This window comes from Mobula birostris, chromosome 6 (assembly GCF_030028105.1).
Source record: "Mobula birostris isolate sMobBir1 chromosome 6, sMobBir1.hap1, whole genome shotgun sequence".
In the NCBI taxonomy this organism is placed as follows: Eukaryota; Metazoa; Chordata; class Chondrichthyes; order Myliobatiformes; family Myliobatidae; genus Mobula; species Mobula birostris.
In genome coordinates this window covers 6626082-6652421 of record NC_092375.1, presented here as the reverse complement: position 1 = coordinate 6652421, position 26340 = coordinate 6626082, and the positions used below count along the sequence as shown (strand labels likewise).

Here is a 26340-nt window from a genome sequence, read left to right as displayed (position 1 = left end):
CACTACATAATGTACTGGGTGGGCACAGGAGTACATTCAACCAGAGACTCATTCCACTGAGATGCAACACAGAGCGTCATAGGAAGTAATTCCTGCCTGTGGCCATCAAACTTTACAACTCTTCCTCCGGCGGGTCAGACACCCTGAGCCAATAGGCTGGTCCTGGACTTATTTCCTGGCATAATTTACATATTACTATTTAACTATTTATGGTTTTATTACTATTTAATTATTTATGGTGCAACTGTAACGAAAACCAATTTCCCTCGGGATCAATAAAGTATGACTATGACTACGAAACAGGCAATTCAGCCCAGCTAGTACATGCCAAACTGTTAGTCTGCCTCGTCCCATCGAACTGCACCTGGAGCTTAGCCCTCCATACACCTTCCATCCATGTACCTATCCAAAAGTCTTTTAAATCAAACCCGCATTACTAATTTGTAATTTAATTTTAATTTAGAAACACAGAACAGTAACAGCCCTTCCTGCCCAACAAGTCTATGCTGCCCAATTACACCCGTGTGTCCAGTTAACCTGCTGACCTGTACATCTGCGGAACGTGATAAGAAACCAGGGCACCCAAAGGAAATCTGTGCGGTAGTGGGGAGAGTGGACAAGTTCCTCACAGACAACGGCAGGAATTGAACCTGGGCCGCTGGCACTGTAATAACATCACGGTAAGTGCTGCACCCACCACTTCTGCTGGGAGCTCATTTCGCATTTGCACCACCCTCACAGCGAGAAATCTTGCCCTCAGCTTCCCCTTAAATATTTCACCTTTCACCCTTACGCTATGACTGCTAATTCTAATCTCACCCACCCTCAGTGGAAAAATCCTGCTTGCACTTAGCTCTCATAATTCTGTTAGCTCTGTCAAATCTCCCCTCCTTCTCCCTCAATCCAGGGAATAAAATCCCAGCCCATTCAACCTTTCCTGTAACTCAGATCCTCAAATCCCAGCAACATCCTTGTAAGTTTTCTCTGCACTCTTTCCATCATACTGATATCCTAGGTAGGTGACAAGACTGCAGACAACACCCCAAATTAGGCCTCACCAAACTCTTACACACCTTCAACAAAATGTCCCCTCTCCTGTACTCTATACTCTGGTTTATGAAGGTCAATGTTCCAAGAACTCTCTTTACCACCCTGTCTACCTGCGGCAATACTTTCAAGGAATTATGGACCTGTGGACCAGATCCCTTTGTTCTACTGCTGTACTGTTCACTGTGTAAGTCTTACCCTGGTTTGTCCTCCCAAACTACAACACCTCACACTGAGTTAGAGGAAAAGACGGAATTAGTGAGACTTTATTCTCTGAAGCGCAGGAGAATGAGGGAGATCTTATAGCATTATACACAACAATGAGGGGTATAGATAAGATGAATGCATGTTCGACTTTACCCCTTGGGTTATTCAGTTATTTATTTCATTTTTATTTAGAGGTACAGTGCTGAACAGGTCCATCTGGGGCAACAAGCCACCTTGCTCAGCAAGCCAACACTAGGCTAATCACAGGGTAACTTACAATGACAAATTAACCCACTAATTGGTATGTCTTTGGACTGTTGCGAAGAAACCAGAGTAAGCCCACACGGTTCACAGGGGGAACATACAGAGTCCTTACAGATGGGTGGGACTGGAACTCGAGTTCATAGGTTTAGGATTAAAGGTGGGGGGAAACTTCTCCATGCATGGTGGACCTTCACTGCTGCCCTAAATGTCAGCTGCGTAACAGGCAATAATAATAATTATAATCGATAGACACCCGTTGGGTTTTCTGTCCCCGGGTGGTGGACTGGGGAAAGCTCTGCATATACACAGGGCAGCTGGGAAACAATATACCACCAACAGACCAAAACAGAAACGTCTGTACCCAGGCTGGGCGGTGCTCAGGTCGGTGTCCATGTTAGGGGTGGCTGAAACTAAAACCTGCCTCTAGGTATAAAAAGCAATACCCTTTCACTTCAGAAATGGGGAGATGTCTAGGGAACAGGGTGATACGGACACTGCCTGGGGATCACCAGAGCATGCCCGGAGATAGCGCTGGGCAGGACGGTAAGCGACTTGCTAGTGTTGCACTGCTGAATAAGCGGGCAGGCACCGGGGAACCCAAAAACGATACAATAGAGCCAGCATTCAGAGTAGCCTACTAACACCGCAGGCTGTGACTGCTGCGGGAGTTCCTTAGGGGTACCGTCCACTTACAACTGAGTCCACTCGAGCGGTTTAGAGAAGGAAGACACGCATGGAATGGTCATTAGACGTAAACACATTTGTAATGCGTGTATATTACCGAGTAATGGAACCTGAGACCGACGTAAAAGCATACGAGAACAAATTTCGTCAACAATTTATAGCACAATAGCCCTTCATGCAAGTAAATGCACATAGATACATACATGTCTATGTGGGGAATGGATAGTGTGTGTGTGCACAAGAGATTCAGTACAATTTGGCACAAATATTGGAGACTGATAGGCTTGTCCCTGTACTATACTGTTCCATGTTCATCAATTATTCCTTAATGGTCCAGTGAAATCAACCTGCAGAAGATCAGTGCAGAACTAATTTGAGATGGAGAGTGGGTGTCCCAGTGGCATTCCAATCTCATGGTCGGAGAATAAAACACTGCGGGATTTGAAAGTCAGGAAGTATAATCACTGATCCTGACCAGACAGAGTGGCAGGCTTGAGGGGTTGAGTAACATATGCATAATGCTGGAGGAACTCCAGCAGGCTACACAGCATCCATGGAAAGGAATTATCAGTTGACATTTATGGTCAAGGCCTTTCATCAGGACCGGAGAGGAAGGGAGCAGAAGCCAGGATAAGAAGGTGAGGGGAAGAGAAGCGTATAAGCTGGAGGGTGATAGGTAGGACCAGGTGAGGAGGGATGATGGGTGAGTGAGGGAGGAGGAATGATTTGAGAAGCTGTGAGATGATAGATGAAGCCATGTGAGGGGGAAGATGGGTGGGTGGGGAAGACAGGATGAATTAAGAAACAGGGATTTGATAGGTGGAAGAGGTAAAGGGTTGAAGAAGAAGAAATCTTATCATAGAGGAGAATGGAATAAATGGAAAGAAACAGGGAACTGGGGGGAAGATAGTGGACAGATCATGAGGGTGAGAGAAGAGATCAATGTTCTTCCGAGGCGCTTCATCTGTACTGGAAATTAAGGGGGTAGGAACCAGAATAAGAAGGAAGGTAGAGGGGGAAGTGAGCAGGCTAGGAGGTGATGGTGAGAGCAGGTATGGGGATAAGTGGAAGGTCGGGGTCAGAGGGGCTTATGAGTAAAAAGTTGGGAGGGGTTAGGTAGAAGAGGTAAAGGACTAATGAAGGAAGAGTCGAATAGAAAAAGACAGTAGACCATTGGAGAAAGGACAGAAGGAGGGCCATCAGAGGGATGTGAAGGGAAGGAGGAGGAGAAGGAAAAGGGTAAGAGAGGAGAACTAGAATAGGGAATGGAAAAAGAGAGAGGTTGAGTGAACTTCTCCTGTCCCTTCTTCCAGAAGAATTTTCCGAGCAGGTGTTGTTAAGATAAGTGTGGTTTAGAAACAGGAAGTGTGTTTACAACAGCAATTCTTGAAAAGGAAAGGGAATAAATATTTCTTTCAGAGATTCCTGCTCCTATGAATCAGTGAACTGCTGGTGAACCCTTTGAAAGCACGTAGATCCTTAGTCACAGAGGATTACAGCACAGAAACAATCCATTTGGTCATCTAGTTTGTGCCGACCTGCTCTTCTGCCTAGTCCCATTTACCTGCACCTGGATCCCTCCAAACACCTCCCATCCATGTACGTACTCAAACTCCTCTTAAATGTTACAATTGAACCCTCCTCCTCCATTTCCACTGGTGGCTCTGAGTGAAGAAGTTCCCCTCAGATTCCCCATGACCTCTCGTTCTACTCTCACTCAGGTTCGGTGAAAAAAGCCTGCTTGCATTCACTCTGTCTCAAGTCAAGTCAAGTTTATTGTCAGTTAACTACATACATGTATATAACCATATAATGTATATAGAAATGAGACAACGTTTCTCTGAACCAGGGTGTAAAGCAGAGCAGTGCACATAACACACATCACATACGATAACTTATGAAGGTACAGACGAATCACACATAAATAACAAACTAAAATGCATTAATATTAAATATTGTAAGGTACGGAACAGGTTAACTAGTGACACTTTGAATACGATGCAGCAGGGAGTTCAGAAGCCTAAAGGCCAGGGGAAGAAACTGTTTCTCATCCTGACTGTTCTTGTTTCTATGCATCATAGTCTCCTGCCTGATGGTAGAAAGTCAAAGAGGATGCTGGATGGATTGGTGGGATCCTTAATATACCTTAATATTCTAAGGGCCCTGCGTATGCAGTGCTCCTGATAAATATCCCTGATGGATAATAGGGAGACCTCTATGATCTTCTCAGCTGTTCTCAGAGTCCTTTGTCGGGAATTCTGGTCTGATGCTTGACTGTTCCTACACCAGATGGAGATGCAACTTGTCAGGATGCTTTCAATGGTGCTCCTGTAAACGCAGTTAAGATGGTGGGGGCAGGGGAACCTTGCTTCCCTCAATATTCTTAGGAAGTGGAGGCACTGCAGTGCCTTCTTGTTCAGGGAGGTTATATTAAGGGACCAGGTGAGGTCATCCGTGATGTGAACTCCCAGGAACTTGGTGCATTTAACTCTCTCTATGGAGGAGAGAGTTTGTACCTTCCTGAAGTCCACAATGATTTCCTTTGTCTTCTCCATGTTCAGGCTTAGGTTGTTCTTCTCACACCAATCCACCAGCCACTCCACTTCCTCTCGATACTCCGTCTCATCATCATTCTTGATAAGGCCAACCACTGTTGTGCCTGATGACAGTGTTGCGAGCTGGATCCTATGACACAGTCATGTGTCGGCAGCGTGGATAGCAGCAGCCTGAGCGCACGGCCTTGGGCAGCACCCGTGCTCAGCGTAACCGGACAAGAGATGTTGCTGCCCACATGGACTGACTGTGGCCTTACTGTTAAGAAGTCCAGTATGCAATTGCAGAGGGAGGTGTTGAGGCCCAGCGAGGACAGATTTCCCATCAGTTTCTGGGGTATGATGGTGTTGAATGCCGAACTGAAATCTATAATCAGCAGTCTGGCAAATGAGACCCCATTTTCCAGGTAGAACAGGACAGAATGGAGAGCAGAGGCAATTGCATCATCAGTGAATCAAATTGAGCAGTAAGTAAACTGGAAAGAGCCCAGGGTCCAGAAGTTCTCAAAATCTGGTCTTCTGCCTTCCCATCCTTTTCTTTTCTTAAATATAATAATCTAACCTACTGTCCGTCACGCCACTGCCATTTACGGCAGCAATGCCATCTCTGGCAGTGTTCAGGGCTTCCTTCATCATGTCAGTAACTCGTTTTTCGTACTGTCAGTCATGCAAGTTCTGGGTGGAGATTCAGGAATACCATCACACTCAGATGTAGAACGATTCTTCTTTGCTGTTTCCATAACAACTGTCAGGGTTGTTAGCTCTGAGTGGAACCCCCGAACCTGGAGGACCAGTGGACCACTCTTAGTCTGACCTCTACCATTTGATCTGCTTGGCATGGGTCACCATACCAGGAGCCACAGCATGAAGCACTAACTCCCACCAGCGTAAGTCTCCCGGTCACTGAGGCACGCAAGCCTCCAAAGCACAACAAGCTTGTGGTCCTCTTGGAGAATCCCACAATATACCTTCTCTTAATTGTGATAATTGAACCCGTATACCTCTGTAAGATCTCCGCTCATTCCTCTGTGCTCCAGGGAATAAAATCCCAACCTATTCAACCTTTCCCAATAACCCAGACCCTCAAGTCCCAGCAGCGTCCTTCACTAAGTAACTGCTCATGAACGTACAAAGCAAGGCATTGAACTCAGTCTGGAGTATCCCATGCTTACCAGGCTTGTCTTGAGATGTCAAAGTGATAAGCTCGGCTAATCTCGTCCAGGTGGGCTTGGAGCATGGGCTGCAGCTCTTCACGAGGAGATGGGGTGAGTGTGGCTGTGCTTTGCTGTCCAAAGGATATGGCAGGTGAGGAAGCCACACCTCGGATGGGGGGTGTAGGAACCCGGTCCTCTTCCTCCTCCAGTTCGTCTTCCATGCCTTGGTGCAGGTAGGACTTCACAGGTGGAGGTGGGCACCAGCCATCACTGTCATAGCTACAGTCCATGAGGGGGAGGAGCACAAAGAAAAGGTAAAATTAGTAATTGTCAAGTACAACTGGTTATAGTGTTTGCAGACACATGAGATACTTAAATTTCACAACCAACTAGCTATTTCCCTTCAACCATTAGGTTTCTGAACCAACCTGTACAAGCTTAATTCCAGCCTTGCAATGGGACAGTACGTATCACCCCTTGTGTGGTGACAACATGGAGATTGCGATGATTTGACTGCAGATTTTAGAACGGGCATATTCATACTGTTTTTTATTGAAGAAATTATTGATTCGCTATGTCAAATTCTAAACAAGCAAAGGGCGTGAAGTGCAAAAGAACCGCTAATTTGTTTAAAGCTGAATGGCTTAATGAAACAGTAGAAACTGCTACACCGAAAGTTGAAGAGGTCAGGAATGTGCGGAATATTTATATACAATACAGAAAATGGTGGGTACCTGTGCATAGTATCACAATGCAAATGGTGCTGGAGAATTTGCAAGGAAGAAGAAGTGGAGTGATATTTGGAAACTCGACTTTTTAAAGAGTCATTTAGCAAGCAAATCATATATGGGCAGTGTGCAAAAGGTCCAGCGAGAAAATCCTTCAATACCTGCTACAGGCCTGATCTGTATGTTTTGTGGGAGTGCAGATGAACGAGAGCAAAAATGATCAAATACAGAGGAGACCAACGTTCTTATTGACACTGTTTTGATAGCTTTGAAATGATTACCTCCATATATATTATTCATGTTGTTGTCACTGGGCAAAAAGTTGCATAGCACAAATTTTTTTGAACACTGGTCATTACGAACTAAACAGAAACTTTTCTGGGAAAGGAAGAATCTTTGCCTAGAAGATGTATGAATTTGTGTTGTGAAAGTGAAAGTCACAGGACAGACCAACTTTCTATCGGCCCAGGACAGAGGACTCTGGCGAGCGGCTGCCAGCAGTCTTTGCCTCAGTAGGGGAAGACGGATTTAAGAAGATGCTGTGGTGTCACCTTCAGCTTGGCCTGGTACCTGGAGCAACAAACAACTTTCTGGAGGAACTCAGCAGGTGAAGCAGCGTCTGTGCAGGTAAAGGAACAGAGAGTGTTTTGGATCCACACTCTGCATCCATACAAGATTCTTGCTCTGTCTTTCAGATATTTGTTATTTTTCTGAGACTGTTATATTTATACTCTGCTTCAAACACAGTAAACATCCTGAGGCAAATCACAGGAGGCACACCCACCAGCGCATGATTTAGTGGAAAACAAACCATTGAAAGTAGGATTACGGTGTGTTTTACAGGAAGAGAATGAGGGAAAGGGGATTAGTGATTTAAACTGTAGACTCTCTTATTTAACAGCCTAGAATCTGCAAACACACACTAGACACAAAGTGAAGATAGTTAGGCATAGTTAGATACAGAGTGAAGCTCCCTTTACACTGTCCCATCACACACTCCCGGGGCAGGGACAGTTAGATACAGAGTGAAGCTCCCTCTACACTGTCCCATCACACACTCCCGGGGCAGGGACAGTTAGACACAGAGTGAAGCTCCCTCCACACTGTCCCATCACACACTCCCGGGGCAGGGACAGTTAGACACAGAGTGAAGCTCCCTCCACACTGTCCCATCACACACTCCCGGGGCAGGGACAGTTAGACACAGAGTGAAGCTCCCTCCACACTGTCCCATCACACACTCCCGGGGCAGGGACAGTTAGACACAGAGTGAAGCTCCCTCCACACTGTCCCATCACACACTCCCGGGGCAGGGACAGTTAGACACAGAGCGAAGCTCCCTCCACACTGTCCCATCACACACTCCCGGGGCAGGGACAGTTAGACACAGAGCGAAGCTCCCTCCACACTGTCCCATCACACACTCCCGGGGCAGGGACAGTTAGACACAGAGCGAAGCTCCCTCCACACTGTCCCATCACACACTCCCGGGGCAGGGACAGTTAGACACAGAGCGAAGCTCCCTCCACACTGTCCCATCACACACTCCCGGGGCAGGGACAGTTAGATACAGAGCGAAGCTCCCTCCACACTGTCCCATCACACACTCCCGGGGCAGGGACAGTTAGATACAGAGCGAAGCTCCCTCTACACTGTCCCATCACACACTCCCGGGGCAGGCACAGTTAGATACAGAGCGAAGCTCCCTCTACACTGTCCCATCACACACTCCCGGGGCAGGCACAGTTAGATACAGAGCGAAGCTCCCTCTACACTGTCCCATCACACACTCCCGGGGCAGGGACAGTTAGATACAGAGCGAAGCTCCCTCTACACTGTCCCATCACACACTCCCGGGGCAGGGACAGTTAGATACAGAGCGAAGCTCCCTCTACACTGTCCCATCACACACTCCCGGGGCAGGGACAGTTAGATACAGAGCGAAGCTCCCTCTACACGGTCCCATCACACACTCCCGGGGCAGGGACAGTTAGATACAGAGCGAAGCTCCCTCTACACGGTCCCATCACACACTCCCGGGGCAGGCACAGTTAGATACACAGTGAAGCTCCCTCTACACTGTCCCATCACACACTCCCGGGACAGGCACAGTTAGATACAGAGTGAAGCTCCCTCTACACTGTCCCATCACACACTCCCAGGGCATGTTAAACACAGTGCCATCAGTTTCTCAGAACTGATAGATTAACTTCAGTCCTTTGTCCACAAATGCTGTGGAACATTTATTTTATTTTAAGTTTTTGTGTGTGTTGTTTTTAAATACCCCCTCTCCTTGCAAAAGTGGGAGTTTAGACGATCAGTAACTGGGTTGAATGTAAAGTAAACACTCCTTATAAATGCTGATGCTAAAATTCATCAGACAATTGATTGACCATTCTGTAAGTAGATTAATGTCTGCTTGCATTTTCTATTGCTAATTTAGTTTTCCAGCATTTGCAGTGATTTAGCCCTCGGGGCCCTGTGCAATATTCTCAATGGTAGTAATTAAAATTTACAAGATGATAGAATCCTAATTTACTAAACTGTGTGTGAAGTTGAGATGATACTGCGGAATGAAGAATAATTACATCATTACCAGAATGCGTCAGTCACTGACCTCTCTCCACTCCTCCCGAATATTAAATGGTGTTTTGGTGGTGACCCCTCTCTACACTTTACTAGCAGGGTTAAATACAATTTCACTTTGGATAATTGATTCATTTGGAAAAGTGTGTCAAATCATTCTCAGTGTTGTTATTCAATCATCAAAGTACCCTCTTCTCACTCAGACCGAGTGACAGGGTTGAGACTGGCATGCTAATCTTTTAACATGCGCCTTCGTTTTGATAGTCAATGGTCCCAATGAATTGTGTGGTGCAGGAGTAGGGCATTCAGCCCACTGTCCTTGTCCTATTCTTTTGAAAGAGGTGGATTTTTTTCATCTGAGAGTAGAGTGGAATGGGCAGGGATGTGAACCCCTGAGCAGATAAACTTTGATGTTTCTTATCGTCAAGTGTGACATTGTGTACAAGACCATGTACCATTTGTACATGCGGTGTACTAGGCTACAGCACCTATTGACATATCTGAGGGGGAAGCTTCTTGCCATTTGGCTGCATTATAGCCTAATTAGCAGGGGGGGCAGGAAAGGAGCAATGGATCAGCTGCGATAAGACCATAAGGTATAGGAGCAGAATTAGGCCATTTGGCCCATCGAGTCTGCTCCGTCATTTCATTGTGGCTGACCCAATTTTCCTCTCAGCCCCAATCTCCTTCCTTCTCCCCGTATCCCTTCATGCCCTGACTGATCAAGAATCTATCAAACTCTGCTTTAAATATACAGAAAGAATTGGCCTCCACAGCTGCCTGTGACAAAGAATTCCACAGATGGAACACCCTCTGGCTAAAGACATTCCTCCTCAGCTTTGTTCTAAAAGGACATCCCTCTATTCAGAGGCTGTGTCCTTTGCTCTTATACTCTCCCACCATATGAAACATCCTCCCCACATCCTTAACCTCACCATTCGATAGGTTACAATGAGGTTGCCCCCTTATTCTTCTCAATTTCAGTGAATTCAGGCCCTGAGCCATTATACGCCTTTCATATGACAAGCCATTCAATGCTGGCATCATTTCTGTGAACCTCCTTTGAACCCTCGCCAGTTTCAGCACATCCTTTCAAAGATAAGAGGCCCAAACCTGCTCACAGTACTCCAAGTGAGGCTTTACCAGTAGTTCATAAAGTCTCAACATTACATCCTTGCTTTTATATTCTAGTTGTCTTGAAATGAATGCTAACATTGCATTTGCCTTCCTCACCACAGATTCAACCTGCAAATTAACCTCTAGGAATCCTGCACAGGGACTCCCAAATCCCTTTGCTCCTCAGTTTTTTTTTTGTATTTTCTCTCCATTTAGAAAATCATCAACCCTTTCATTTCTTCTACCAAACTGCATGACCACACATCTTCCGACACTGTATTCCAACTGCCATTTCTTTGCCCATTCTCCAAATCTGTCTAAGTCCTTCTGTAGCCTCCCTACTTCCTCAAAACTGCCTGTCCTCTGCCTCTCTTCATATCATCTGCAAACTTTACAACAGAACCATCAATTCTATTAGCCAAATAATTGACATATGACACAAAAACATTCGGTCCCAACACAGACCCCTGTGGAACACCACTAGTCACCAGCAGCCAGCCAGAAAAGTCTCCTTTTATTCCCACTCTTTGCCTCCTGCCAATCAGCAACTGCTTTATCCATGCTAGAATCTTCCCTGTAATGCCATTGGCTCATGGCTTGTTAAGCAGCGTCAAGTGTGGCACCTTGTCAAAGGCCTTCCGAAAATCCAAGTACACAACAACAACCAATTCTCCTTTGTCTATCCTGCTTATTATTTCTTCAAAGAATTCCAACAGACTTTCCTTTGAGGAAACCATGCTGACTACGGCTTATTTTATCATGTTCCTCCAAGTACCCTGAGACGTCATCCTTCATAATCAACTCCAACGCCCTTAATAATTGCCATCTCAGTTAATGGAGGAATGGCAGTGCTCAGATAATATGAAAAACATAGAGAGGGACAGAGAGTTTAATGGGTCCGGAGGCTGCTATAAAACCGTACGACATAGGAGCAGAATTTGGCTGTTCATCCAATCAAGTCTGCTCCATCACTCAATCATGGCTGCTCCCAGATCCCACTCAACCCCATGCTCTTGCCTTCTCACCATATCCTTTGATGCACTGACCGATCAGGAAAAGTTCAACTTTTGCCTTAAATATACAAATGGACTTGGCCTCTACCATAGACTGTGGCAGAGCATTCCATGCATTTACTATTCTCAGGCTAAAAATATTTCCTCCTTGCCTGTGTTCTAAAGGTTCGCCCCTCAACTTTGAGATGTTTCCTTCAGTTCTAGATACCCACCACCATAGGAAACTTCCTCTCCACATCCACCCTATCTGGTTCTTTCAAAAATTCAATAGGTTTCAATGAGATCCCCCTGCATTCTTCTAAATTCCAGTGAGTACAGGCCTAAAGCTGCCAAAATCTCTTCATATGTTAACCCCTTCACTCCTGGAATCATCCTCGTGAACCTTCCTCTGGAGTCTCCCCAATGACAACACATCCTTTCTGAGATATGGGACCCAAAACATTTGACAACACTCCAAGTGCAGCCTGACTAGTGTCTCATAAAGGCTCACTATTATCTCCTTGCTTTTATATTCGATTCGCCCTGAAACAAATGCCAACATTGCATTTGCCTTCTTTACCACAGACTTATCCTGTACAATAACCTTCTGGGAGTCTTACCTGAGCATCCTAAGTCCCTTTGCACCTCTGATGTTTGAACTTTCTCCCCATTTAGATAATAGTCCGCATTACTGTTCCTTTTACCAAAATGCATTATCATACATTTCCCAATAGTCTATTGCATCTGCCACTTTTTTGCCTATTCTTTCAATTTGTCTAAGTCCTGCTGCAATCACATTGCTTCCTCAGCACTAGCTAACCCTCTGCCTACCTTCATATCATCTGCAAACTTTACCACAAAGCCCTCAGTTCCATTGTCCAAATTGACAAACAATGTGAAAAGTAGTGGTCCCTATACTAACCCTCGAGGAACACCACTAGTCACTGGCAGCCAATCAGAAAAGGCCCCCTTTATTCCCACTTGCTGCCTCCTGTCTGTTAGCCATTCTGCTATCTATGTCAGTATCTTTCCTGTAACACCATAGAATTTTATCTTGTTAAGCGGCCTCATGTGCGGCACCTTATTAAATGTCTTCTGAAAATCCAAGTAAATGACAACCACTGCCTCTCCTTTGTCCACCCTGGTTGTTACTTCCTCGAAGAATTCTAACAGATTTGTCAGACAAGATTTCCCTTTGTAGAAACCATGCTGAATTTAACTTCTTTTATCATTAGTCTCCAAGTACCTCGAAACTTCATCCTTAATAATAGACTCCAACACTTTCCCAACCACTGAGGTTAGGCTAACTGGCCTATAATTTCCTTTCTTCTGCCTCCTTTTCTTCTTGAAGAGTGGAATGATATTAGCTCAAACACCATCTACAAATTTGCTGACGATACAACCATTGTTGGTAGAATCTCAGGTGGTGACAAGAGGGCATAGGGAGGAGTGAGATATGCCAACTAGTGGAATGGTTCCACAGCAACAACCTGGCACTCAACATCAGTAAGACGAAAGAGCTGATTGTGGACTTCAGGAAGGGCAAGATGAAGGAACACATACCAATCCTCATAGAGGGATCAGAAGTGGAGAGAGTGAGTAGCTTCAAGTTCCTGGGTGTCAAGATCTCTGAGGATCTAACCTGGTCCCAACATAAAGAAGGCAAGACAGCCGCTATACTTTTTTAGGAGTTTGAAGTGATTTGGCATGTCAACAAATACGCTCAAAACGTCTATAGTTGTACCGTGGAGAGCATTCTGACAGGCTGCATCACTCTCTGGTATCGGTGGCTACTGCACAGGACCAAAACAGCTGCAGAAGGTTGTAAATCTGATCAGCTCCATCTTGGGCACTAGCCTACAAAGTACCCAGGACATCTTTAGGAAGTGGTGTCTCAGAAAGGCAGTGTCCATTACCAAAAACCTCCAGCACCCAGGGCATGCCCTTTTCTCACTGTTGCCATCAGGTAGGAGATACCGGCAGGAAGCAAACCCGAGATTACTACCCTTGAGGTCCTGCTTCTCATGTTCCTTCTTCACTCCCCATATTCTTTTTTTCAGGACCTCCCCCCTTTTCCTTCCTATGTCATTAGTACCAATATGTGCCACGACCTCTGGCTGCTTACTCTCCCTTTTAACGATATTTTAACGATATTTTGGATGCATCCAGAAACACCTCGGACCCTGGCACCTGGGAGGCAAACTGTTACCAGTCGCGTACCAACTACTAGCCTCTCTCTCTTCTTGAAGAGTTGAGTGACGTTTGCAATTCTCCAGTCTTCAGGAACAATTCCAGATCTAGAGATTCTTGAAACAACATTGCTAATACCTCCATGATCTCTTCAGCCACATCTTTCAGAATTCTGGGGTGTATACCATCGGTCCAGATGAGTTATCTACCTTCAGACCTTTCAGTTTCCCAAGAACCTTCTCCCTACGATTTTGCAAATCAGACTTGATGGGCTAATTCTGCTCTTATATCTTACGGTCTTTACTAATCAAGAACCTATCGACCTCCACTTTATATATAATTAATGACTTGGCCTCCACAGCCAAGAACTCCACAGCAATGAATTCCACCGATTCACCGTAAAGGCATCCGTTAGTCTTGCGAGACCATGGATCTGTGCCTGGAAAGTCTTCACTCTCCAGGGCACAGGCCTGGGCAAGGTTGTATGGAAGACCGGCAGTTGCCCATGCTGCAAGTCTCCCCTCTCCACGACACCAATGTTGTCCAAGGGAAGGGCATTAGGACCCATACAGCTTGGCACCGGTGTCGTCGCAGAGCAACGTGTGATTAAGTGCCTTGCTCAAGGACACAACACGTTGCCTTGGCTAGGACTCGAACTCACAACCTTCAGGTCACTAGTCCAATGCCTTAACCACTTGGCCACGTGACCACACTCAGATTCACCAGGTTCGCCATGTCTGTCAAAATAAATTACTCCTTGTCCCCGTTCTAAATAGACATCACTCTATTCTGAGGCTGTGCTCTCTGATCCTAGACTCTGCACTAGAAGAAACATCTCCTCCACATCCACTCTATTTAGTCCTTTCAATAAGGATGGGAATGATTTTGTTTCATTTCTTTTAATCATGAATTGCCTGGTTGTTGCTGTTTTTTGTTTGTAATATGATTGTGCTATAGTACTGTAGTGGTTTGAATTCATAAATGTATTGTTCGTAAAGAAATTAATTGGGATGTCATAGAGCCATGCAGCATGGAAAAAGGCCGTCCAGCCCAACTTGTCTCTGTTGTCAGTGAGCTGATCCCATTGCCTGCATTTGGCCCATATCCCTTTCTCCTCTCTGGTTGATAGGTTAGTTGGTCATTGTGATTAGGCTGGGATTAAATCAGTGGTTGCTGGGTGACGTGGCTCGAAATACCAGAAGGGCCGATTCCGTGCTGTATCTAAATAAAAAAATAACTTTTGATGCCCTTACTAATCAGGGGGCAGCATGATTAATGTAACACTATTACTGCACCAACGATTGAAGTTCAATTCCTGTTGCTGTCTGTAAGGAGTTTCAATATTCTCCACGTGACCACATCATGGGATTCTTCTGGGTGTTGCAGTTTCCTTCTACTTTCCAAAAACATAAGGGTTAGGGTTACTGATTTATTTTTACATATTCTTACTGCAATTTACAGTAAATTTTATGCATTGCACTGTCCTGCTGCCATAAAACAACAGATTTGATGAATGTATGTCAGTGAAAATAAAACCTAATTCTGATCAGGATCTGAATCACTTTATTGCCAGTGGGTGAAACACACCAGAATTGATTGTGGTTCAGTGCCAAGCATCAAACACAGGACAATACCATAACAGACTACACAACAGCAACCAACAACTTACAAGACACTAGTGCAAACATCCACGAGCAATCAACAATGGTCACATGAGCAAACGTCAATAATCAAATTTAAGTAAATGTGAGCATATGAACAAACTCAATAATTATCAACAACACAAAATAATCTGCAGATGCTGTGATCAAACCAACACCTTCAGTACGCTGGATGAACTCAGCAGGTCGGGCAGCATCAGTCAGAAATGATGAGTCGACATTTTGGGCCAGAACCCTTCGTCAAGTAAGGGTTGTAAGCGTAAGTGCTACACCTGTCCCTACACCTCCTCTCTTGCCACCATTCAGGGCCCCAAACAGTCCTTCCAGGTGAGACAACACTTCACTTGTGAGTCTGTTGGGGTCATCTATTGCATTCGGTGCTCCCGGTGTGGCCTCCTCTACATCGGTGAAACCCGACGCAGATTGGGGGACCGCTTCGTCGAGCACCTCCACTCCGTCCGCCACAACAGACGGGATCTCCCGGTAGCCACCCACTTCAACTCTGCTTCCCACTCCCATTCAGATATGTCTATACATGGCCTCCTCTACTGCCATGATGAGGCTAAACTCAGGTTGGAGGAGCAACACCTCATATACCGTCTAGGTAGTCTCCAGCCCCTTGGTATGAACATAGAATTCGCCAACTTCCAGTAATTCCCTCCCCCTCCCTTCCTCTATCCCTATGTCACTCCGCCCCCTCCCCCAGCTCCCCCATGGTTCCGCCTCCTTCTTCTACTACCCATTGTTTTCAGGGCTATGATGTCAATGCTTCCCTTCCCCCACCCCTTTGTCTTTCAAATTACTGGTCTTTCAACTGAAGCTAAAAGCATTCTTCAAATCCTTCCCCATCTTTCATTCTTCAGTCCTGACGAAGGGTTCTGGCCCGAAACGTCGACTCATCGTTTCTGACTGATGCTGCCTGACCTGCTGAATTCCTCCAGCGTACTGAAAGTGTTGCCTCAATATTTATCAACAGAACACGGAGGGTAGGAAAGTCCATTTACGGGATGTTGTGCAGAACATTTAGGGTGTAGGGAAATGCAATGGGTGACAGATGACACATATTGCTCATAACGGAGACTGCTCTATATAACTTACAAACACTGTCACTGAGATGTGTTCACTTTGAGAGATGGTCTCTGATGTAATGATTTGTTCATAATGGAAGTAAAGGGCTGCAGCTTCTGTTAAGCACATGAAATATCTCTCACATTTGTTATCACAAAATCCTGCAAGGGTATTACACCTGAGTGAGTTTTGTTGAGAAACTGGATAGCTACAAGAAAGAAGCTTCGGAAATGACGTGTAGTCCTGGTGGTGACGGACTTGCAGCATCCCCCGATGGCATTCTGATTCTGACGGGATTACTAAGAACTATGTTTCAGTGAGTCCTTAACTAGTTAGGTGCTTGCCCCAACATCCTGCATGGTTTAATTCACAGGAGGTTGGGGGAGAGATTTGGCTGCTGGAGGGCCAATAACGAAAGAGAAAATCCTGCGGCAACTTGCAGGGAGTCCCCTGCCTTGACATGAATTGTTGGGTTAATTTACATACTAATAGCAGCAAACGACGTTACACTTGCCTTCCTTACCCCCTAAGTTACAGCCTCCCAGGTTGCTTTTGCACCCTTTTGCACTGAGAGGTCTCACCTCCATAAAGGTAGGATGGGAAAGGAAGAGGAAGGACACAGATGGTGCTGATTGGCTTCTACCCATGGTATGGGAAAGGTAATTTTATTAGTCTTTATTGGAGAGCGCGGAAGATGGGCGTGATCCAGCAAAAGACCTTCAAACCAGCAGGAAGTAAAGAACTCCTCTACTGTTTACAAAAGGAGGGAACTTGGCAGGAAAAAGGAGAAGCTGATTTGCTTTGTTATATGGATGAGACAATGAATTAAATCCCCACTGTGCTGGGTCGAGGGAGTTATTGGAAAGGGACGATTTTTTCAATGATAAACGCGAAGATCCGAGATGGAAGTTTGCCCAGTGTGCCCAGTGCTCCATGCCAACCTTTCTGATCACATTAGCCCTTTAATAACTGAAGTTGCCAAGGCAACTAATGCACTCCGTGCGGTTACATCAAGAACATATTACACCGTAGAGACTTGGAGAAAGACATACGCTTACACTCTAAAATCAAAGCAGATTACATCAAATTTCTTCTGAATTTGAGACCCAGATGTTCCAAAATTTCGAAACCCCCTTCATCAAACCCCGCAGGTTGTTTATAGAATCCAACTACCAGATACTCACCAAGCACGGCTAACTCAGAAAAAAACACAAGGATTTCCATGATTAGTTAGCAATCCTGCCACTTTTAACAATCTCTCTCAAAAAATGTAAACCATCTCCCTCAAAAGATAATTAATAGGTTAGCTCTTTTGAACTGCATTCCTGAACTTTGGAACTCAAAACCTAAAACTATAAAGGACACAAACACGAGGAAATCTGCACATGCAGGATGCAGACTCAGTTCACACTTTTAAACAGCAGCTCAAAACCCATTTATTTAACTTTGCCTTTAATTAACATTTTTTTGTCTTTTATTTTCATGCTTGTGAAGCACTTTGAACTACATTGTCTGTATGAAAAGTGTTCTATAAATAACTTATTAAAGCTATTATTTTATACTATTATTATTTTTTTCTTTGCTGAAGCTGGTAAATCTTGAGGTGTCAGCATAGCCAAGCACACTCATTTCTCAATTGCGAGACTATTCTACTGGTGGTTAGAGTTGTGGCTTTCTGAAGATTTACATAAATATTGATGTGTAGCCCTAATTGTTTAATGCTATTATGTGGACACTTTGGGATGATACCAGTTGTAGGTGTTACTGTTGTGGCAATGTATATCCTGCTCACGTTCCAAAGTCTTTCTATTTCCTCTTTTTACTCAGCATATTTCTGGTGCTTTTCACTTACTGATTTCTGTATGTTGTGTGTGTTCGAAATGACTACATTTATTAAGTAAGTTGTTCTTGCTTGTTTATCCTGTAATATTACATCCAGACGATTATTATGGATTGCCCTATCTATAATAATGGATCAGTTGTAATATAATTTGTGGGGCACTGACTCTAAAACTGGATCAGGCTTGAATCTATAGTGAGATATGGTGACTTTTATGAGTTTGTATTTTAAGCAAGATATTGGTGAATGATGTTTGCCACTTGATTATGCCTGTATAAGTAATCATTGAATTAAACTGCTGCAGGATCCTGTAATTTGTTGGGATTGTTTTTGCACCTATCACCTTGAATTATGTATTTTTTGACATTTTTTGTGTTAACCACCTGGTGCTGTATTGCTGCAAGGAACCCCTCTGTTTCTGGGAAGAGGTGTCCAACTCCGAGCCAGTTGGTCGATGCCTCACTGTCGACATATAGTCTGCTCAGATCGTGGGAATGTCTTCCATGGAGAGTCATGCTCTTCCATTGGTTAACTTTTTCTTCAATAGTGATAATTTCTTCATCTTTCTGGGTTGTGCTTTCATTTAAGTCCAGTGGAGTGTACTTCTTATCAGAATTGCATATGCTTGCGTGGGGTGCTGAATCCTGTTTTCGTTAATGAAAGTATATCCCTCGAAGATTTATCTGACAGTTGTGTAAAGTTTTATGTCTCCTATTCCTCTTCCTCCTTCTGTTCTATGTAGGGTTCATCTAAGTGCTTTCGAGTGTACACAGTGTTTTCTAAAATCTGTCATTTCAGTGCTTATTTTACATTGCAAATTTTCAAGATCAGTTTCAGATCAAGATATTATGCCAAAAGAATACGTTAATGCAGGTGTACTGAAGTGTTTATTGTCTTTGTTATATTTTTACTACAGAGCTCTGGCAGATTTTCTTAAGCTTTGAAGTAATGCTGATAACACTGTGATTTATTTTCTTTGCTTGTTGATATCCCAGATATTTACATATTTCATATTCATCCATCGGCTTTATTGTATTATTATTATTAATCCTGACTCAGCTTGTACTCCTCCCCTCCACCCATCTTCTTAATCTGACTGCCGCCCCCTTCCTTCTCAGTCCTGATGAATGGTCTTGGCCCGAAACCTCGGTTGTTTACTCCCCCCAGCATAGATGCTGCCTGCTCTATTGAGTTTCTGCAGCATTTCGCGTGTGTCGTTCTGGATTGCCAGCACCTCTTGAGTTGATGTGCTGTTGATAATGAACCATGGGTGCACCTTCACCAAGAGGACACCTCTGGGATTGCAGTCCCTGAGAAACAGACAATACAGCGAACACTGGCCGGCGGAACAGGAGAAGCAGGGAGAACCTTACCCATTCTCGTGGTGGTCCATGACATAGTGGTCCAGCTCGGTACCGGGGAGCGGCTGCACTGGGGGAGGCGGCAGAGGCACATTCGACCAGTTGGACCCTGTGTTCTTATGTGGTTTGATGTTGTTCTTATTTTTCTTTTTCTTCCCACTTTTCCCACCTGCAAACACCATGACACGTTATGGCTCTCTGGTTCAACCATCAGTTCGCTCAGAGATAAACAGGTACATAAACAGCTGAATAATCTTGCAGAGTATTCCAAAATGCTAGCAGCTCACTATGCCTGCCTAGTCTGTTCTGGTCTCAGAATCCAAGTACATCCCTTTAGAACAGAGTTGAGGAGGAATTTCTTTAGCCAGAGGGTAGTGAGCCTATGGAGGACAAGTCATTGTGTATATTTAAAGTGGAGGTTGATAGGTTCTTGATTAGTCAGTGAGTCAAAGGTTATGGGGAGAAGGCAGGAGAATGGGCTTGAGAGGGTAAATAAATCAACCGTGACAGAATGGTGAAGACTTGATGGGCCAAACGCCCTTAGTCTGCTCCTGTTTCTGATGGTCTTAGAGAAATGGAGAGATACAGCATGAAAGCAGGCCATTTGGCCCATTGAGTCTACACTGACCACCAATCATACCTCATTAATCACAGCTGCTCTTGCTCAGATCTCTCCATCCTCACCTTAACTCTCTATGACATTCCCCCTTGTACGTTTTTCCAGTTTCCCATCAGATTTACCTCTGCTCTTCCTTGCGAGCTCTCCCTTTTGGATTATTATCCCTTATCCCTGACTGCTATTTGAAGGAGATTATTCCAAATTCCCAAGATGGAATTACTACTGACCCTGCATTGTCAACGAGCCAGGGATCTGTCTCTTATGCAATTAGAAACACCTCCACATCAAACCTTGTCAAACTTCTGCATTATCATTAAAAACTCTGTCAGGTCATCTCTCAGTCTTCAACTTTAAAGAAAAGTCCCACAGTATGAAAGAGGATCTTCAGCTGATCAGCTCCGTACTGACAAGCAAGGTCTTTGTTTGGAACATGTTTGACTGGACGGATACTTAACTAAGCAGAAGATATAATTTCCAAGGCATGGTAACTCATGAATACTACCTCACTATTTTGTTCTTTTTACACTTCTTATTTATTTTTTATATTTCTTATCACTAATTATAGATAAGATGGTGGCACACATACACACAGCAGCCCCTCGGGGTCCAGCCAAAGGTGCTCTTTTCTGAGTTAAATGTGTTTCCATATGTAGTAGGACTATTCTTGACTCCAGTAACTACTGTACGGCAGGTCCACTGCATCAGTGATCTGCTCATTATTCAGAGTCACCTGCCGGGGTGCCATAAGAGCCAGCCTGTGGTTCAGAGAAGGTGAGTCAGCCCACTGGGCCAAGAGAGTCACGTTGGGCCACTGGGCCACTGGGCCAGGTGGGGCTGAGCCGAGCTGTCGGGCCTGGGTATTCGAGCCAGGCTGTCAGGCCGATACATTTGTGTTCGGTGGTCTGGCCACAGGAGACGGATTGGGTTCAGAAGAGCTGACCTGGGTTGAGGTCATGCTGCTGCCTGCAATTCGGAGGCATCGCAGCTGGTGCCTTCGCGTTGGTGCGAAGGTGGCAAGTAGTGAAACCGTGAATGACAGCCTTGGACATTATCCTTACGATTGCAAAACCCCACTGGACACTGATTGCCGCAGCCCTGCTTCCCTTGTTCCGTGGGACGTAGGTGGCGAGGCAGCAGTGTTGCCTCAGTTGTAAGAAGGACAAGGCCTCAGTCACACACACAAAATGCTGGAGGAACTCAGCAGGCCAGGCAGCATCTATGGAAAAAAAGCACAGTTGACGTTTTGGCCCAAAACCTCTCAGCAGGACCCTCCTGCCAAAGGGTTTTGGGCCAAAACGTCAACTATATTTTTTTTTCCATAGATGCTGCCTGGCCTGCTGAGTTCCTCCAGCATTTTGTGTGTGTTGCTCAGATTTCCAGCATCTGTAGATTTTCTCTTGTTCCAGGCCTCAGTCCTCGGACTTGTGTTGTAGCATGGCATCCGGGCTCAGTTGTGGGGGGTGGGGTGGGGGGGGGGGTGTAGCCGTTCCCTTTGGTGCTGCCCTCCAGTGTTGGATCTGTGGAATTACAGGCTGGATGGCTGGGAACCATCAACTTGCGGGACTTGTTGCTCAGAATCTTGGACTAAAAATATGTTTTCTTACTTGTCATGTTCTTTTTTTCTCCCCCTTCCTCACTATTTTGAATGTCTGTTTTTGCACCTTGGCCTTAGAGGAACGCTGTCTCATTTGGCTACATCCATGTATGGTTTGAATGACGATTAAACTTGATGTGATTTGATTTGAATTTTTTATGTGGTTGGGTTGGCTTGTTCTCCGATCTTGGCAATTTATTTGCAAACATTTCGTCACCATGCAAGAAGACATTGTTAGTGCACTGTTGATTGTGGTGTGTCCTCCAATCAGCTGATTGGACCTCATTTCGGAGACTCATTTGTGACGTAGCGAGGAAATCTTGTTGCTGATTGGTTGTGTGGTGAAATTCATGCATTTGGTCCACAACGACACATACATAAAATTGAGGTCTAAATGTTTGCTCACAGAATTGTTTGTGGAAAACCACGTATCTAGAAATTCCCTTGCATGCCGCGTGCTTGCTTGTGCTGCGACTTTCTCTGAAGCCCAATCGCATTTGTGCCCCTTTCGATCTTCATGGGTAGAGGAGAGGGAGAGCTTGTCACGCCGCCTCACAGCCAGTTGATGTTCATGGATCCCTGTGGATAGCTTTCTCCCAGTTTGGCTGATGTATTATTTACTGCAGTCCCCACATTCGATTTTCTAGACCACAGTGGTCTTAGACCATAAGACCATAAGACATGGGAGCAGAATTAGGCCGTTCAGCCCATTAAGTCTGCTCTGCCATTCTATCATGGCTGATCCCGGATTCCACTCAACAGTCTAATCGTTTGTTTTGTACTTATCGTCTGCAAAGTACTGTCCTCAACATTGCTGTTAACTTGTGTGTGACAGAAAGTCTCTTTTTGGAGCAGTCAGGCCATAATTTCCAACGTATGAAAGGACAACCCATTTAGTCAAGGCTTGGTTGGTGCATTGTCGACTTTGTAGGTGTCTTTATATGAAATTCTGTGGGCATCTGTTTTATGCGAGTACTTCAAAGAGATGTTTCTTCTCTTTATCTTTTAAAGAGCTGCAGTGTGTCTCTCACCTACTGAGTTACTTGCATTTTTTAATGTTTTGTAGTGTACCACTGCCATAAAACAACAAATTCGTGACAATAAATCTGATTCTGATTCATATTTATGCAGACTCAGAGTTATTTATCACATATATTTTGAAACATATAGTGGAAGACATTGTTTGCTTTAGCAAACATACCAAGAACGTGCTGGAACCAGCCCACAAGTGGCGTCACACACTCCAGTGCCAATTCTGATTCTGATTCTAACATTAATTAGTCCATAACTTGAGAACTGTGTGCAGTTCTGGTCACTGCATCTGACTGAGGTAAAGAGGAAGCAGAGGAGATTTACCAGAATTTCATCTGGAGTGGAGCATTTCAGTTATGGGGAGGAGTGGACAGGTTGGGTTTGTTTTCAATGGAACTTCATTCCTCAAGTTGAGAGCCAACGTTCAAAAAATTTCAAAGTAAATTTATTACCAAGGTACACATATGGCACCATGTCAATTTCTTAGGAAGCAGCCCTTTTGCAAGGAGAAAGGGAAATCTGGAACTCTCTCAAAAAAAAAATCGTGATGACTGAAAATTAACTGATTGATAGTTTTCATTGCTTATTAAGAGTTAAAGAGTCCAGGTGGGCAGACAGACACAGACGATGACCTCGGTGCATCAGGCTGGAAAAGCTGCCTTCTGTTCTCCTGAGAACAAAATTGTGCCGATGGAAAAGAGATGAAACCTACCCTAAACCCAATGCATCGCCTCGCTGCTGGAGAGGGACACAAAGTGTACAGGCAAAATAACGAGCATTCAGGGATTCTGAAGCAGGAAAGGGAAGCCGCTAGGAGCAATCAGCTAAGCCGGCAGCATCGGTGAGAGAGCAGAGGAAAGGATGCATCAAGCGTGGCCCGCTTTGACAAGAGATGCCATTTGAAACATACCTGTCTGTCTGTCTCTTGCTCTGCACAGATTGACTGTTCCAACTATTGTCTGTAGGATTCATCACTTCATTTTATACTTCAAACAAGGTGAGATGGTGAGGGAAGGAGGAGGAGGGTTGATGTGGGTTCAGTGTCGGGAACAGACCAGGAATGGGCCTGTCAGCCACAGGAATAGGTGTGTGTTCAGGACAAGTGCAGGGAATCAGAGTCAGATTGGGTTTGGACCATCAGGCATTGGAGCTGAATTAAGATATTTAGCTCATCGAGTGCTCCACCATTTAATCATGGCAGATTTTTTTCCTCTCTCAACCCCATTCTCCAGCCTTCTCCCTGTAATCTTTGATGCCCTGGCTAATCAAGAACCTATCAACCTCAGCTTTCCTTGGGAGAGTTCTTTCACAGAGGGCAGGTGGTGCAGCAATGTCCAGGATGAGAGATAAGCAGGCACGCAAAGAGGTCTTTGGTTGCCATAAGTCTGCACCAGCTCCATATCGAGGGGCTCCGACTATTTTCATCAGACCATAAGACACAAGAGTAGATTTATGCCATTCAGCCCATCGAATCTCTGCCATTCAATTATGGCTGATTTCTACTCCCTCTCAAACCCACCCGTTCTCCTGCCTTCTCCACATAACTATGGGCATTCTTACAAATCTCAACAAATCCGTGAGAATTCAAGAGAGTGAGTTTGTTGAATGCCTACAAGATAGCTTTTCAGAGCAGTTTGTCATTGAGTCTACTAGGGGATCAGCTATACTGGATTGGGTGTTATGTAATGAACCTGAGGCAATTAGGGAGCTTAAAGTAAAAGAGCCCTTAGGAGCCAGTGATCACAATGCGATTGCTTTCAACTTGAAATTTGATAGGGAGAAAGTAAAGTCTGATATAGCTGTATTTCAGTGGAGTAAGGGAAATTACAGTGGTGTGAGAGAGGAGTTGGCCAAAGTAAATTGGAAGGAGCTGCTGGCAGGGATGACAACAGAGCAACAATGGCATGAGTTTCTGGGGAAAATGGGGAGGGTGCAGAACAGATGTATTCCAAAAATGAAGAAATAGCTAAATGGCAAAATAGTATTGGACTCTGGCATGGCAGCCAGGGAGGTCAAAGCTAATGTAAAAACAAAAGAGAGGGCAAAACAAAACAAAAATTAGTGGGAAGATAGAGGATTGGAAAGTTTTAAAAAACCTACAGAAAGCAACTAAAAGAATCAGTCAAAGGGAAAAGATGAAATATGAAAGCAAGCTGGCAAATAATATCAAGGTGGATAGAAAAAGCTTTTTCAGGTATGTAAAAAATAAAAGAGAGATGAGAGTGGATATAGGACCACTAGAAAATGAGGCCGGAGAAATAATAATGGAGGCAAGGAGATGACAGATGAACTTAATGAGTATTTTGCATCAGGTCTTCAATGTGCAAGATACTTGCAGTGTGACAGATGCTGCAGTGTGTGAAGGAAGAGAAGTGAGTGCAGTTATTACCACAAGGGAGGAGGTGCTTAAAATGCTGAAAGACCTAAGGACAGATAAGTCACGTGGTCGAGATGGACCGCACCAAAGGGATTTGAAAGAGATAGCGTTAGAGTTACTGGCATATTAGAGCATTGGCTGATTGGTAGGAGGCAGCGAGTGGGAATAAAAGGATTCTTTTCTGGTTGGCTGCCAGTGACAAGTGGTGTTCTGCAGGGGTCGGTGTTGGGACCACTTCTTTTTATGCTCTATATCAATAATGTAGATGATGGAATAGATGGCTTTGTTGCCAAGTTTGCAGATGATATGAAGATTATAAGACCATAAAATATAGGAGCAGAAGTAGGCCATTCGGACCATCAAGTCAGCTCTGCCATTCAATCATGGGCTGATCCAATTCTTCCAGCCATCCCCACTCCCCTGCCTTCTCCCCATACCCTTCGATGCCCTGGCTAATCAAGAACCTATCTATCTCTGCCTTAATGACTTGGCCTCCACAGCCGTTCGTGGCAACAAAATCCACAGATTTACCACCCTCTGACTAAAGTAATTTCTCTGCATCTCAGTTCTAAAAGGACGCCCTTTAATCCTAAAGACGGGCCCTCTTGTCCTTTGAATCCCCTACCATGGGAAATAACTTTGCCATATCCCATCTGTTAAGGCCTTTTAACATTCAGAACATTTCTATGAGATCTGCCCCCCCCCCTCATTTTCCGGAGTACAGCCCAAGAGCTGCCAGACGTACCTCATATGGTAAACCTTTCATTCCTGGAATCATTCTTGTGAATCTTCTCTGAACCCTCTCCAATGTCAGTATATCCTTTCTGAAATAAGGAGCCCATAACTGCACACAATACTCCAAGTCTGGTCTCACAAGTGCCTTGAGAGACTCAACATCACATCCCTGCTCTTACATTTTATACTTCTAGAAATGAATGCCAACATTGCATTTGCCTTCTTCACAATCGACTCAACCTCGAGGTTAACCTTCTGGGTATCTTGCACGAGGACTCCTAAGTCTCTTTGCATCTCTGCATTTTGAATTCTCTCCCCATCTAAATAATAGTCTGCCCATTTATTTCTTCCAGCAAAGTGCATGACCATACACTTTCCAACATTGTATTTCATTTGCCACTTCTTTGCCCATTCCCCAAAACTATCTAAGTGTCTCTGCAGGTTTTCTGTTTCCTTAACACTACCTGCTCCTCCACCTATCTTTGTATCATCGGCAAATTTAGCCACAAATCCATTAATACCATAGTCCAAAT

The 26340-nt window shown here is 44.7% G+C and overlaps 1 protein-coding gene across 6 annotated transcripts in view; it reads right to left on the bottom strand.

Annotated features, from left to right (window-relative positions):
- The window catches only part of robo2 (roundabout, axon guidance receptor, homolog 2 (Drosophila)), a 620252-nt gene that overhangs the window by 59729 nt on the left and 534183 nt on the right, over nt 1–26340 (bottom strand). For all 6 annotated transcript variants that reach the window (XM_072259833.1, XM_072259836.1, XM_072259834.1 and 3 more), the window contains 2 exons: nt 19463–19619; nt 5927–6187 (listed from right to left, as the gene is read on the bottom strand). In XM_072259833.1, the coding sequence (XP_072115934.1) occupies nt 5927–6187; nt 19463–19619 (418 nt within the window). The remainder of the gene's footprint in view (nt 1–5926; nt 6188–19462; nt 19620–26340) is intronic.